Genomic DNA, 13621 nt, shown 5'->3' on the forward strand with positions numbered 1-13621 from the left:
CTGGCAGGAAAGGAGCGAGGGGGGAGGCGCTGCCACGCGGCCCATGAAATGCCAGGCCACGGAGTCTGGACCAGAGTGCGTCCCACACAAGGACCTCGCAACTCCACGTAACTGAGTGTGCACAAAACTTCACACCATCCCTGAGGTTACAGATAAATACCCTTTGTGTTCTGTAACCAGAAGGGAGATGGCTGAAAGAAAAACCCCCACAAAAAGTAGATTAAATAAATTTATTTGCAGAAGAAAAACGTCTGAACATCAGGTACAAGTCCGATGCGCAATGATCCAACAACAGTCACAACCCGCCCCGAGGGCGCTCGGGTGCAGTGCGCAGGCGCGGGTCCTGGGGCGCACGGCCGGGCACTGAGCAAACTCGTGAGGCCTCTCCCCCGAGCATCCCACGGCTCACAATGACCATGATACAGCGATAAAAATACAGTATCAAACACTCACCGCTTGGTGAGCTATCGATACAATATAAACAGCTTAGGTCCTTTTTTACAAAATGAAAAAAATATAGTTCTATTACAGCTTTATTCCAAGCATTTTCAGCTAGATACAGCTTTATATATTTCCACTCACTATAGATAGCAAAAGGTTTGCCTTCTTTAGTATTTGTAGATAAAAATATATCACTTGTCTAAATGTTTGTACTCTGAAGCATACTTTTGCCATGTGTGAGTTCCGATTAAGAAAATGAAAATATGGCAAAATCCTGGGTGATGATCAACACTTGGAGAGTTTCCATATTGGTTTTTAAAAATTGACATCTGGGTAAAAAAGAAGTGAGGACATTCGAGAGAACCAACATCCCTCTTTTCCAATGAAGCAGTCCGACTCCAGAGAATGGGCCTTCCGTTTGGAACTCCAAGTGTGTGGTCCTGAGGCTGAATTCCTTCCTGTCCAAGGAGCGGCCGGCGGCCGAGAGGCAGGCAGCACGTAAGGACGGAGCGAGCCGGGAGGAGAATGTTAGCTGAACTACAGAGACAGTCGCTGATGGAACGAGTCCGGAGTCCCGCGCGGGCCTCCGGCCCACGGGGAGGCGAGGGGAAGGCGGACGGACCAGTCCCAGAGAACGGAACCGCGCGCTCACTGCACCGCACACAGGGAGCTCCTGGGAGGGTTCATGGTTCTCGACATGGGCTCCTGGTTGTAGTTTACAATGTCTGCCTTCACCACCCTCTGTCGTAAAAGAAAACAGAGTTATTATCAGGACATCAGAACATTTAGAAAGAGCTCCTTAAAGTGTATTTTTATTTTCTGAACTTAGGTGAACCCCTGATGATAGACATCACACATGAAGCAGGAGCTGATAGCCCAAGAGCCAACCAGAACAAACAGGCAGAGCTGGGGCTGGGGGGAAGGGGGCTGGGTTCTTTTTAAGTGTCTAACAACAACTTCTTTATTGAGTCTCCCCTGATTTTATGCCGTAAGTGTGAGGTTATCACAAGTCTAATAAAAACCGACAAATCAGTATGAAATATTAAACCCTGGTTATAACTTAAAGCAAAGGAATTGAAATTAATCATTCATATATTTTAACTGATAGATAAGACTTTGTTATTTCAAAGTAAAAAATGTCATTACTTATTAATATTTCCATAAGCCACTATCCCTAGCCATAACATTTTTGAGAATGTTTACAGCAATTAGTGAGTTAGTGAGAAGAGGTGTAAATGTTAAAGAGGGATCACATACAAAGGAGAAATATTTTTAGCAACCCAATATTTAAAACTTTGCCAGTTTTTAAAACTTTCCTCCCAAATCCCTTACTTTCAAACAGCTCACTAATGGGTTATGAATAATGACTAATAAAATATAGAATGAGAAATTTAGAAGATTACCGCATACTCATTTTTAAAATAATTTAAACCAAAAGATACTTTTAACTCTTCCTTCCTTCCCTCCCTCTAGCCCACATTCAAGGATTATCTTAAATGATAAATTTAGCAATATGCCCTAATATTCCTCTCTAAGTAATGATTTAAATTAAAACAAATACTTTACTGTTTTCAATGCTTTTACTTAGCCTGCACAAACAAGCATACAAAGAAGTGTAATTCAAGGCAAATTTTAAAAATACTCTTTCAATTACCAGGCTATTTCAGGAAAAATGGTAAGGAATGAATAATGAAATAACTGCCTCACTTCTCCACTTCACTGCACATGTAATAAACACAACCATAAAGACAAATACGTGTGAAAGTAACTGAAATGTTATTTTAATTTGTTCCCAATTTCTTGTTTAATTCGTAAGTCTCCTGGCAAAGGATCAATTTTTCAAAGTTCTAACACAGGACGTATGCAATATGAATTCCAATAACGTACAATAATCATTTGAACTTCTCTATTCATAAGGGAGAAAGAACAAGATAGCATTCACTAGCTCTCGCCGCCCCCGCCCCAGCCCGCCATTGCAACAATGCATCCGTTAATACCTGCGCTACTGCACTGAACAGAGCCTACTCTGAGCAGAGTTGGCGCGCTGGCGGTCTTCGTCCTGGTACTTCACTACCTCTGCCCTGACAACACGCTGTCGGTTCCGTGCAACACGAATGAGATGAAGAAGGGAAAACAGAAAAGTGTGTTCAATGGTTGAAAGTAGAAGGGAACACCAATACAGAAAAAGGAAGATACACATAAATTTCACCACGTCACAGAAGAAAACAGCAGAATGGAGACATACAAAAAGAAAGAAAATAAAGATTTAAGAAACACTATTCTTTATAATTCTATTTAATTGTTAAAACAGACACATCTACTGAACTTCCTACAAGTTGTGAGTTCTAGTTTTGATATCACAATTACAAATAATATATATAATTTACAGTATTTCAGAGAAAAACCAAGAATTATGCTGCCTTTCTATGCTACAGTGCAGTAAAAATATTGACTCCATTTCCTTCAACAAACATTATTGGGGATCTACCACGTGCCAGTCCCTCTACACTGGGGACATACAGGTGACATGTGCCAGTCCCTCTATACTGGGGACGTACAGGTGAGTTACACAGGGCCATGTGCCAGTCCCTCTACACTGGGGACGTACAGGTGAGTTACACTGGGTCACGTGCCAGTCCCTCTACACTGGGGACGTACAGGTGACATGTGACAGTCCCTCTATACTGGGGACGTACAGGTGAGTTACACTGGGTCACGTGCCAGTCCCTCTACACTGGGGACGTACAGGTGAGTTACACAGGGTCATGTGCCAGCCCCTCTACACTGGGGGCGTACAGGTGAGTTACACGGGGTCACGTGCCAGTCCCTCTACACTGGGGAGGTACAGGTGAGTTACACAGGGTCATGTGCCAGTCCCTCTACACTGGGGACATACAGGTGACATGTGCCAGTCCCTCTACACTGGGGACATACAGGTAAGTTACACAGGGTCAGTTCACAAGCTGCTGTGGTCCTAATGGGAAGAGAAATAGGTACACAGGTAGGTGCTTTACTAGCGGACTTATAATATGTTTGGTAATGTGGACGATGGAGGGACTGTTTTTCTGCGGAGGTGGGGAGAGGACGCATATATCAGAGGAAGCCATACGGCATTGACAATTGTTGCATATTTAATAATACTTACTACTTGTCACCGAGCTCCTGGTGCTGCTTACTGCCCCACTCCTCACAACCCTAGCATCCACGTTCCAAATTCCATATAAAAATAAACAAGTTCAAAATGTCCTTTTCTATCATTGAAGAAAAGTCCTGACATACAGCACAGTACTTAAGCACAACAGCTGTTTTTTTTCAAACACCTAAGAGTTGTGCTAAACAAAGAATCAATGCGTTGATAGGCTTTTGTTTGCTATCATCTTAGGGCGAAAAGACTGCACATAACAATAAGCGTGACAGAGATGACATGCTCTCCAAAGATTTAAACGTGAAACTGTCCCTCGTTTTTTTCCATTTCAAATACGATTTCAGAAAACTCTTGCTTCATAACAGCATCTAATAACTAACACACGCAGAAAAACAGGCGAAGAGGCTGTCGGCTGTGACAACATTCGTGAAGACCGAAGAGACAAACGACTGGGAGGGAAGCAGCAGGGCGCTGCTAGCGGATCGGCCTTGAGCGGGCCCTGCCGCAGCCCCAGCAGGCGGCGCGAGCTCTCGGACAAGCCTCAGGACTGACTAGGCACTCGGCCTGACGCTGTGAGAAGCAGCATCACTGACTGCGACACGAGGTCCTGCGGGACGGGCGTGTCGGCGAAAAGCTCAACGCCATCATCTGCCCTCCCCAAAACCTGACTGTTTCATGGCAAACTGTGTGTTACCACAAAGAAAAGGGGTTTCATAATCAGTAAGCAACACATTAATCCTCCAAAATGTTGGTTTAAACCCCATCCTGTAGACACAACCAAGTTACTGACCTCGCTCTGGTCAAGACATTTGGTCAAAGGACTGACTAACACAAACGGCTTGGGTATTATTCCCCATTAATTTTCATCGAATTCACAAAGAACTAAAAAGGCAACATCTTTTGTGCGGGCCTTGGTTGTTTGACATAGAGCTTTGCACAACAACGTTTCTGGACTGGAAGCCAGGAGCCAGGCTTTGCTAGGAGGAACGGAACAGAGTTTCCACGCCGTAAACGTCATGACAGGTGATTTCACAGCAGACGGCCTGTTTAAAAGCCATTCACTGATGTTTTCAGAGAAAATGTCACCTAGAAAACACCCATTTTTATTTTTGGAGCCACAGAGTACCGTCAGTTATTCTGTGCTGTCAGTCAGCTGTACTCTGCTGGAGTGAGAATAACGAAGCGGCCCCGGGAGCAAAGCGGCTCTGTGTCTGAGCGCGGCTTTGACCCTGCTACGGCAGAGGGCGACTAGGAAGAGATTAGATACTAGGACTACGCGTTTTCTTTCTAGGCCACCTAATGCACTGTGAAAGGGCTGAACGCTGAACTTCTGAGACAACAGCATTAGTCATTTTTTTTATCCTCAAGATTGAACTGCTGTGTAAACAAAAAAATCTGCACAACCTGGGAAACCAGGCATTTACTAACCATTCCTGACTTTTACACTATCTCGGAGAAGAATGGTTGGGACAGATAAATGATGAAAATAAAACTAGTAACTAAACTGGGAATTGTGAGACATGAAATGAGGGTACACCTATTGTTTAAATATCTGTCTGCCCCCACTTATGCTGGGGGTTCCCTGAGGACAAAGACTTAACTCATTCATCTCCGTATCCTCGGGTTCCCGTGTGGTCCCTGGCACAAAGCAGACCATCAAAAAATGTCTGCTGTATTCATAGACTGCATTCCCTTTCATTTCTCCCTCTCCCCTTTCTCTGCCTTACAAAACTTGCACGATATGCTGGTAACTCACTTTACACGACCCCCACACAGGAATGATCTAGGTTAGAACTAAAACAGTCTCATTAAATAATCAGTGGATGGAACTAAGACTAAAAAGCCTTATTACAAATATTTGTCATCAACAAAATTATCGTAGCATCCATTTTCACACGACTGGTAAGTGCCTACATTTTCCTCCTTTTCTATAAAATAAATAAAAATACTTTTAAACATTACACCACATTCCCTCAGGAATATTTTAAAAGGCATAAAACCCACAAAAACTGGGCACAAGCTCGCTCTCTCTCTCTCTCCCTCCACTCCCTGCCTCCCTCCTTCTTTTCCTCCTCCTTTCCTTTTTTCTTCCTCCCCTCCCTTCCTCTCTCTCTCTGTCTCCATATATATTTTTTATTTTATATACACATTGCATATGTAAACAAAAAACATAAAATCTGAACTTATCTTTTTTTCCCTAGTCTGTGACATCCAAACGGCCCAGAAGTACATGAAAACGATGCTCAACATCACTAATCGACAGGGAAATACAAATTAACACAAAAATGAGCTATCACCTCATACCTGTCAGAATGTTTACCATCAAGAACGCAAGAGATGTCCCGGCAAAGATGTTGAGAAAAGAAAACCCTTGTGCACCGCTGGCAGGAATGTAAAATGGTGCAGCCACTATAAAAAACACTATGGAGATTCCTCTAAAAATTAAATATAGAACTACCACATGATCCAACAGTTCCAATTCTGGGTACCCAAAGAAAATGAAAATACTAATTCAAAAGGATATATGCACCACTGTATTTATCACAGTGTTATTTCCAACAGCCAAGATATGGAAACAACCAGAGTATCCAACAATAGGAGAACAGATACATAAAATGTGGTTTACACACATACAATGTACATACAATGGAATTATTACTCGGCCGTGAGAAAGAAGGACATTCTGCCACTTGCTACAACATGGGCGGACCTGGAGCACATTACTTTAAGTGACGTTCAGTCACAGAGAGAAAGACAAATGCTGTATGACATCGCTTATAGGTGGAATTTTAAAAAGCCGAACTTGTAAACAACAGAGAATAAAAGGGTGTTTACCAGGAGATGAGAGATGGGGGCTATTTCACCCTTAAATGTCATTTAAGGGTAAAAACTTACAATCAGCAGTAAATAAGCCCCAGAGATATAACATACAGTACAGTGAATAATCAAACCTGCTAAGAGCCTAGAACTTAATTATTCCAACTACTAAAAGGAAATCATTTACATAACGTTACAGAGGTACTTACTATCACTACAACAGCATTCACATTACAATACATAAATGTATCAAATTAACATGCTATGCATCTTAAATTTACACATTATATGTCAAAAACATTTCAAGTTAAAAAAACGTGCTTAATTAATGTGGCTTGCCAAGTGTATTCTTAGAAACATCTTTTTAAGAAATAAACTTTCAAAAATGTTCCCACTGAGAAATGTTCATTATGAAATCAATAATTTAATTGGCAAAGGCAGCAAACCCATCAGGTTCAGGAAAGAAAATTGAGGCTTCTCCACATAAAGGATTCTGACAAATAGAGAAAGGTTCTAGTATCTTGAATTCATCTTCAAATGAATGGATTCAAAGTACTGGGTTAGCTAAAAAGTCCGTTACATTTTTTTCCATGTGATGGCTCTAGTGGTTCTTAGTTGTCTTCAACTTCATTCGAAACAATTTTGTTAGACTGTATTGTGGCAGCTGTCATATAAGTGTGCATTAAAAAACTTACTAAAATTGGTTAATGTGCCGCCATTTTAATATCGAAGGTGGAAGAAGACATGTAACATTTTCAGGGTATTATGCTTTATTATTTCAAGAAAGGTAAAAATGCAACTGAAATGCAAAAAAAAAGATTAGTGCAGTGTGTTAGAATGTCGAAAGTGGTTTCTGAAGCACTTTATTGACATTTTGGCCCAATAATTCTCCGCTGTGGGGCTGTCTTACGCATTGAAAGATGTTTAGCAGCACCCCTGGCCTCCACCCACTAGCAGTCAGCAGCGGGAGATAGCCAACATACTCAAAATATCCAAATCAAAGTTATTTGTGAAAATGAAAAACTGTGTCTTCATTTTACAGAAAAAGTGTAACACACTTTTTGGCCAACCCAATACATGCCATCGACAAACTGAAGACTGAGCGAACCTCGCTGTGGAAGAAACAAGATGAGGCTCTAACAAACAAGGGGTGGGGTACAGGGAGGTCAGAGTGCTACACCGTTAACACAGCGGATACCTCTTCAGTTAAATAGGCCTAGATGTTAAGTCTGATACAAGTGGACTGTGAATGTTGATAAAGCTTCTAGCTTCCATAAAGTTTTGCCTCTCAAAAGTATCCAATGTATTTCATCTCTCTCGAGTTTTCACTGCAGCTGAGCACCGCACAGAGCCCAGGCACAGCACACTCTCTCCCAGCAGGCCCGCCCACCACTGCGTCTCCCCCTCCTCCACTCCTGTGGGTGAGAAAGGCCAGTGCCTTGGACTTCTCTCTTTCATTCAGGCTTTCCATAAGACCTACTGATTCTTCTCAGAAGTGTCTCTTATGTCCATTCTCTCCCTTCCACTCCGATCTGCTGCCTGTCACACTGAGGGCAGGAACCTACTTTCTTTGCTTCAATCTCTTTGCACCAGACCACACAAAAATATCCCATTAGATTAATCCTACCTAAAAACTGCTTTCCTTTATTCCTCTGCTTCAAAAATTATTTCCCACTGTCAATATGTTAGATAAAATTTATCACCTTGGCATTCATAAATCTCCATAATCTCTTCTCAAATTCCTTTTACACTCCAACACAAATAGTCATTTATTTTAAGCAAACTGCTCTTTTTTTCCAAAATACAACTTAAGGTTGTATTCAACTTGTTCATGCCAGCTTCTCTCCCAGTCATTTTCTTAAGCCCTGCGCCCCGCTCCAAACTGCCCGGCAAGCCCTCCCCCAGTACGGTGGAGGGGAGAAGTCCGGGGACACTGCTGCAGGACCCGGGGCCCGCCACTGCTCACAGGCGAGTGGGCCCAAAGCTACTTAACATACCCATAAAGTAAAGTGAAATGCCACCTGCTCCACAGAGCTGTTATGGGGTTGACGGAGATAACACCGTGCCTGATACATAACATTGATACGCTGATTTTCTTCACTGAAGGCAAGGACTACATCTTAAACTCCTTTAAATCACTGTCAGACCCACCCCTCTACCACATAATATGATGTATGATCAATACATAATTTATAATTATTTGATCATCATTCATAGACTCTCTAATTACCCAGACATCGTTTTTCAAACACCATTTAGAAATAAAAACTAAAAAGCAGAGGATGTACTTGGTCCACCAAGTTCTATGTAATCAAGCAAAATATCTTCACACTGTTCCTGGTTAAGTGCTAAAATAAATGTCTTTTGAATAATGAAAAATGAAAGTAACAGGTTTTCAGAGACCCAAGGATTTTAATCAAGTCCTAAAACTAGCCACATCAGCATAACAATTTTTGATAAATAATTGCTTTAATTGTTTTAAAACACATACACACACACAATGACCATAAAAATAAAATTCTGAACTATGTAAAAAAGAACTAAAGAGAAATTTAAGGATGGGGAAAATGGGAAGGAAACGAAGTAGAAGAGATTCTGGAAAAATGTAATGTATTTTTGCTTCTAAGCAAACCACTTCTGAAGCGTAACTTCAAACTACAGGCTCTTGCTCTGAATCTTCATCCTACCAAACATGTAACCTGGTGTACTATTTAGTGGTGTTTTTAAATGCTTCCTGTTGGTTTTCATGTTTATTTCCTAATATTAGAAAATTAACTAGGACTAGTGAAAGAATTCAGAAATCCTCAATAATCAACCCATTATTAAATTAACAATAAAATAACATCAATAATTAATATAATTAAAGGATGTTTAAGAATATAGAGTGTACAGACTTTTAAAAACTTGAAAGAATACTGTTTTACCAAAGCAAACATGGAAGACACCCGTTGGAGAAAACTAATTAAGACTTACTTTAAAAAACAGTTGGAATTTTGTATGAAATATTTTTAAAATGTTGTACAGTAATCCTGGAAGAACTTAACTAGAAAACAACAATATGGTCAGCACCTTAACCCATTATTTAACCACTGATGAAATTTATATTATATTAATCTCATCTTTCCAACAAAAAGGACAAACTGAAGTTTCAAGGGTATAATTTGACAAAAAGTTAACATCCTCCATCTTCTGCAATAAACAGTGATTCATTCATACACACAATCTACTTCTAGGATTTTTAGGGATATGTACATAGAATACATAAATGTGCAAGAATTCAGGGGTGACAATTAATATCTTCTAAGAAATAAATTATCCTTTAAAATATAAAGTTCAATATAATCACCTGGGACTGTTCTATTTCTGCTTTGTTTAACTTGATTCCAAGGATTTCAGCAGCAACTTTCTGAAAACACAGGAAGACCTACATACCAAAAATAGGTTTAAATGATTTAAAACAGGCATGCTTAAGTTACCTTCAAATAAATTAAAGTTTCCAAACAACGATAAACAGCAGAAATTGCAAAAATATGATATGCCAGGTATTACAAAAATAGCTTTATTTGTCAAATACAGCAAGACTTTAAGTGTAATAACTTTTTAAATGATTAAACCCATGATTTGAAAATTCATGAAATTCAGTGAATTGGTCTAAACACATACATTAATCCCTAAACACTTACATTTTTAAAGATTTAACATAAGACGATTAATTACAACTCCCACATTAAAAAAAAAAAAAAAAACTAGCAGAACCAACGGCTGCAGGTGCTGCAGAAAATGAGAAGACAGCGGCCTGTACTTTACCGCCTGGGTTTCCCACTGCCCACTCTACATCCGTCTTTTGATCTGGATTCAGCCTATTTCTTTACTATCCCTTTAATAGTCTCTGTGGCTCTCATCCAGTCAATTAATTCTCCACACTTCTTGAGCAAAACAACTTAGAAATCCTTACTGCACTTTATCAGTTCAGAATAAAGACATATTTTACCCCATTATTTGCCAATAAAACTCTTACAAACACTTTTCTATAAACAGCCTTTTCATACACGGTTAGCTCATGCTGAGTGCACTCTGACTCCCAGAGCTGCAAGCCAGAGATAACCTTAATGGGTAACTTGTCTTTACCTCATAAGTGCACTATCGTGTTCTTATCCCTACCTATCTCAAGATTACTTACTGAATATTTATCACAATTTTATTTAATTTTGATTTCTAATCAAAAAGAGACACTCTGAAAGGCTTATATCATTTGCACCTCAAAAAGTACCGTATATTATGGATCGCTGATGAGCAATGTTTAGGGAAAACCAGGAAAGTTAGGGTGGTACGATAGAGAGAAAGAGGGGGACTGTAAAAGAAAATGAGCAAAGAGATTAACAAGGTACAAATCCTGTAAGATCTGGTGGACTTTGGTTTTTACTTCGAGTGAAGTAGAAGCCATGGGGGGTGGCTTGATGTGACTCTTTTTTAACAGGTTCGATCTGGCTGCCAGACTGTGTATTCACCAGAGAAGGTCAGGGTACAAAAGAAGAAACCAGCCCTGGCCACCGTGGTTCATTGGAGTGTCATCCCATAAACTGGAGTGTCATGGGTTCAATCCCCGGTCAGGGCACATGGCTAGGTTGAGGGTTTCGTCCTGTAGTAAGGGCACGTGCGAGAAGCAACCAATCCACGTTCTTCTCCAGCACTGATGTTTCTCTCCCTCTCTCCCCCTCTCTCTAAAATCAGTAAGCATGTCCTCAGGTGAGGATAAAAACAAAAAAAAAGACACCAGTGAAGACACAAAATAAGAGATGATGAAGGCTTAAAACAAAGTCATAGCAGTGCAGATGGTAAAAAGTAATCATATTCTAGACACATTTTGAAGACAGAGCCAAGAGGACTTGGTGACAGACACAGATGCAGGGTGTCAAAAAAACAGAGGACTCAAGGGTGACTCCAATTTAATATTGGCCTGAGCAACTAGTAAAAGAACTGCCATTTATTGAAGTGGGAAGTCTGCGAAAGATTTGAGGAGGAAATAGCAAGAGCTCAATTCTGGATCTAAATTAACTGGGACCGCCCATCAGACATCTAAGTGGAGGTGTCAGGTGGGCAGCTGAATATTGAGTATGGTCAAAGCAACGAGACTAGACAAGGACAGCAAGGAAATTACTTTAGAAAAAGAAATACACGAAGACTGGGCCCAAGGGCACTCCAATATTTAAAAGCTGGATAGATTAGAAATCAGTAGAGTGGACTAAGAAAGAGTACTTAGCAAGGAGAAAAACCAGGAGGTACAGTATCCTGGAAGTTAAGTGAAGAAAGTATTTTAAAGAGAAGAATAATCAACTATTTTACATGCTGCAACTAAGTCAAGTAAGATGAGAACTAAGAACTGGCCAGTGAATTCAGCAAACAGGTGGTCATCGGTGACCTTGGTAATAGCAGCTTGGGTGAAACATGAGGGACAAAAGCCTGACTGTTCAAGAGAAAGTTGGAGGAGAGAAGTAGAGACAACTGTTTCAAAACAGTCCACTGGAAAGTGGGGGGAAGAAGGTGAGAGCTAGAGAAGATGTGGAATTAAGAGTTTTCTTGTTTTTAAGACAAGAGAAGTCATACTATTTGGTATGCTGACAGAATAATCCAGTAAAGAGAAAAGGCGATCATGCAGGAAGGGGAGAAAATCGCTAAGCAATGTTCATCACTAGGCAGCAAGCTGGCCCCAGCTAGGAGCACGAGCAGTCCATCCCACGGTAAGGGCGGAGAAGACAGAACACCTGGGAGCAGACACAGGGCGGGGGGGAGAGTGGGGTAAAGGTGGTGGCAAAGAGTACACGGAAGCTGTCTTCTGTTTCAAATTTATTATAAAATGAGAAACATAGTCATCAGCTGAGAGAATGGACAAGGAAGTCTGGGAGATGTGAAGAGAGGAGAGAAGCTATGGACAGTCATAAGTTGAAGGGGAGAGACGGTGGTCTGTGATCATGGAGGATAACCACTAAGCAGCATTAAGGGCCCAGGAGGCGATGGTGAATTTTCAGCAAAAACTCCAGCATGCCTCTGTGTTTCTCCCCGACCACGTTCAAGGACAAGGGTGCAGCCATAAAAACGTGAGGGCTTGACTTAAACCAGAGCTAAGGCCAAGCGAGTCTGACAAAGTGAAAGAGGGGAATGGGAACGGAAGGCATATGCATGGCAACAATTTTCACTGGCCATATTTAAATTAGGAAGGGTGAAAAAGTAAGACATGAAAGGAGGTCAGGGACACGGAAAGGGTGTTCGGATCAGTGTCTCGAAGTCCTGCTGAGGCTGCAGACTGACGGGGTCAGGGAACTCAAAGGTGTGAGCTGAAAAGACAGGGTGTGGTGGGTGGCTAGGATGCCTGACATGAAGATACGAGATAACAGAAGGACTGCAGAGATTTGCAATGACAGTGCATTGGACTGAGCGGCTGAGATGGGTGAAGGGCAGAGTTTGAAATCACTCAGTGTTATGACAAAAGTATTATTAGAGAAAAGTATCAGCCAGGAGCTCAACTTCTCAAAAAATGAGAAATAACCTGGAGTTGGAAATGACATAATTCTTAAAGTGATTCCACCAAGCCATTTCAAAGCTGAGTTTAAAAAAATGAGAATTTTTATGGTGGTTCAACATAAGTACACAAAAAATACTTAGTGGTTAAACACAAGCAAAAATACTGGAAGTTAAAGTAATTCTAAAATGGCTAAAGACCCCTAGGTTAGTGAGAGTAGAAGACTGGTACATGGATAGACTTACTTATCAAGGAGTATCGAAACTATACTTTTTTAATGGTGTGTGGGGGTATACGTGAATGTTTGTGTTATCCTGGGGGAAAGGGTTCCAAGAGGTCAAAATTTTAAATATCAGATCCAACAAAAGATTAAATAACCTTTATTTTATTTAATACTTATCCTAAGCATAAAAATCATGAAGGAAATCATAAAGGAAAAATATCAGAAAGGATATTTTCTGATATTTTTATATAAAAGATAAACCACAGAAAAATTCAAACTTCTTTTGGTTAAATACATCAAGAAAATTAATGAACAAAAATCCGGGCAGTGAAGAATATTTGCACAAATTATGACAAATGGTTGTTAGCCCTGATACAAAAACGGTCACCACAATTTTAAAGGCGTATTACAGCCCTGGCTGGTGTGGCTCAGCGGACTGAGCGCCGGCCTGCAGACAGAAAGGTCTCTGATCTGACCC

General features: G+C 40.7%; 1 protein-coding gene across 2 annotated transcripts in view; it reads right to left on the reverse strand.

The window, feature by feature from the left end:
- Positions 1-215: 215 nt before the first annotated feature.
- The window catches only part of RAB28 (RAB28, member RAS oncogene family), an 80353-nt gene continuing 66947 nt past the window's right edge, over positions 216-13621 (reverse strand). The window contains exons 6-8 of one of the 2 annotated variants that reach the window (XM_036018818.1): positions 9750-9827; positions 2439-2533; positions 1061-1182 (exon numbers count right to left, since the gene is read on the reverse strand). In XM_036018818.1, coding sequence (XP_035874711.1) covers positions 2444-2533; positions 9750-9827 — 168 coding nt within the window. In that variant the 3' untranslated portion in view covers positions 1061-1182; positions 2439-2443. Of the gene's footprint in view, positions 1183-2438; positions 2534-9749; positions 9828-13621 lie in introns of both variants that reach the window. The other variant, XM_028506793.2, reaches the window with a different exon arrangement.

The sequence above is a fragment of the Phyllostomus discolor genome, chromosome 1 (assembly GCF_004126475.2).
Source record: "Phyllostomus discolor isolate MPI-MPIP mPhyDis1 chromosome 1, mPhyDis1.pri.v3, whole genome shotgun sequence".
In the NCBI taxonomy this organism is placed as follows: Eukaryota; Metazoa; Chordata; class Mammalia; order Chiroptera; family Phyllostomidae; genus Phyllostomus; species Phyllostomus discolor.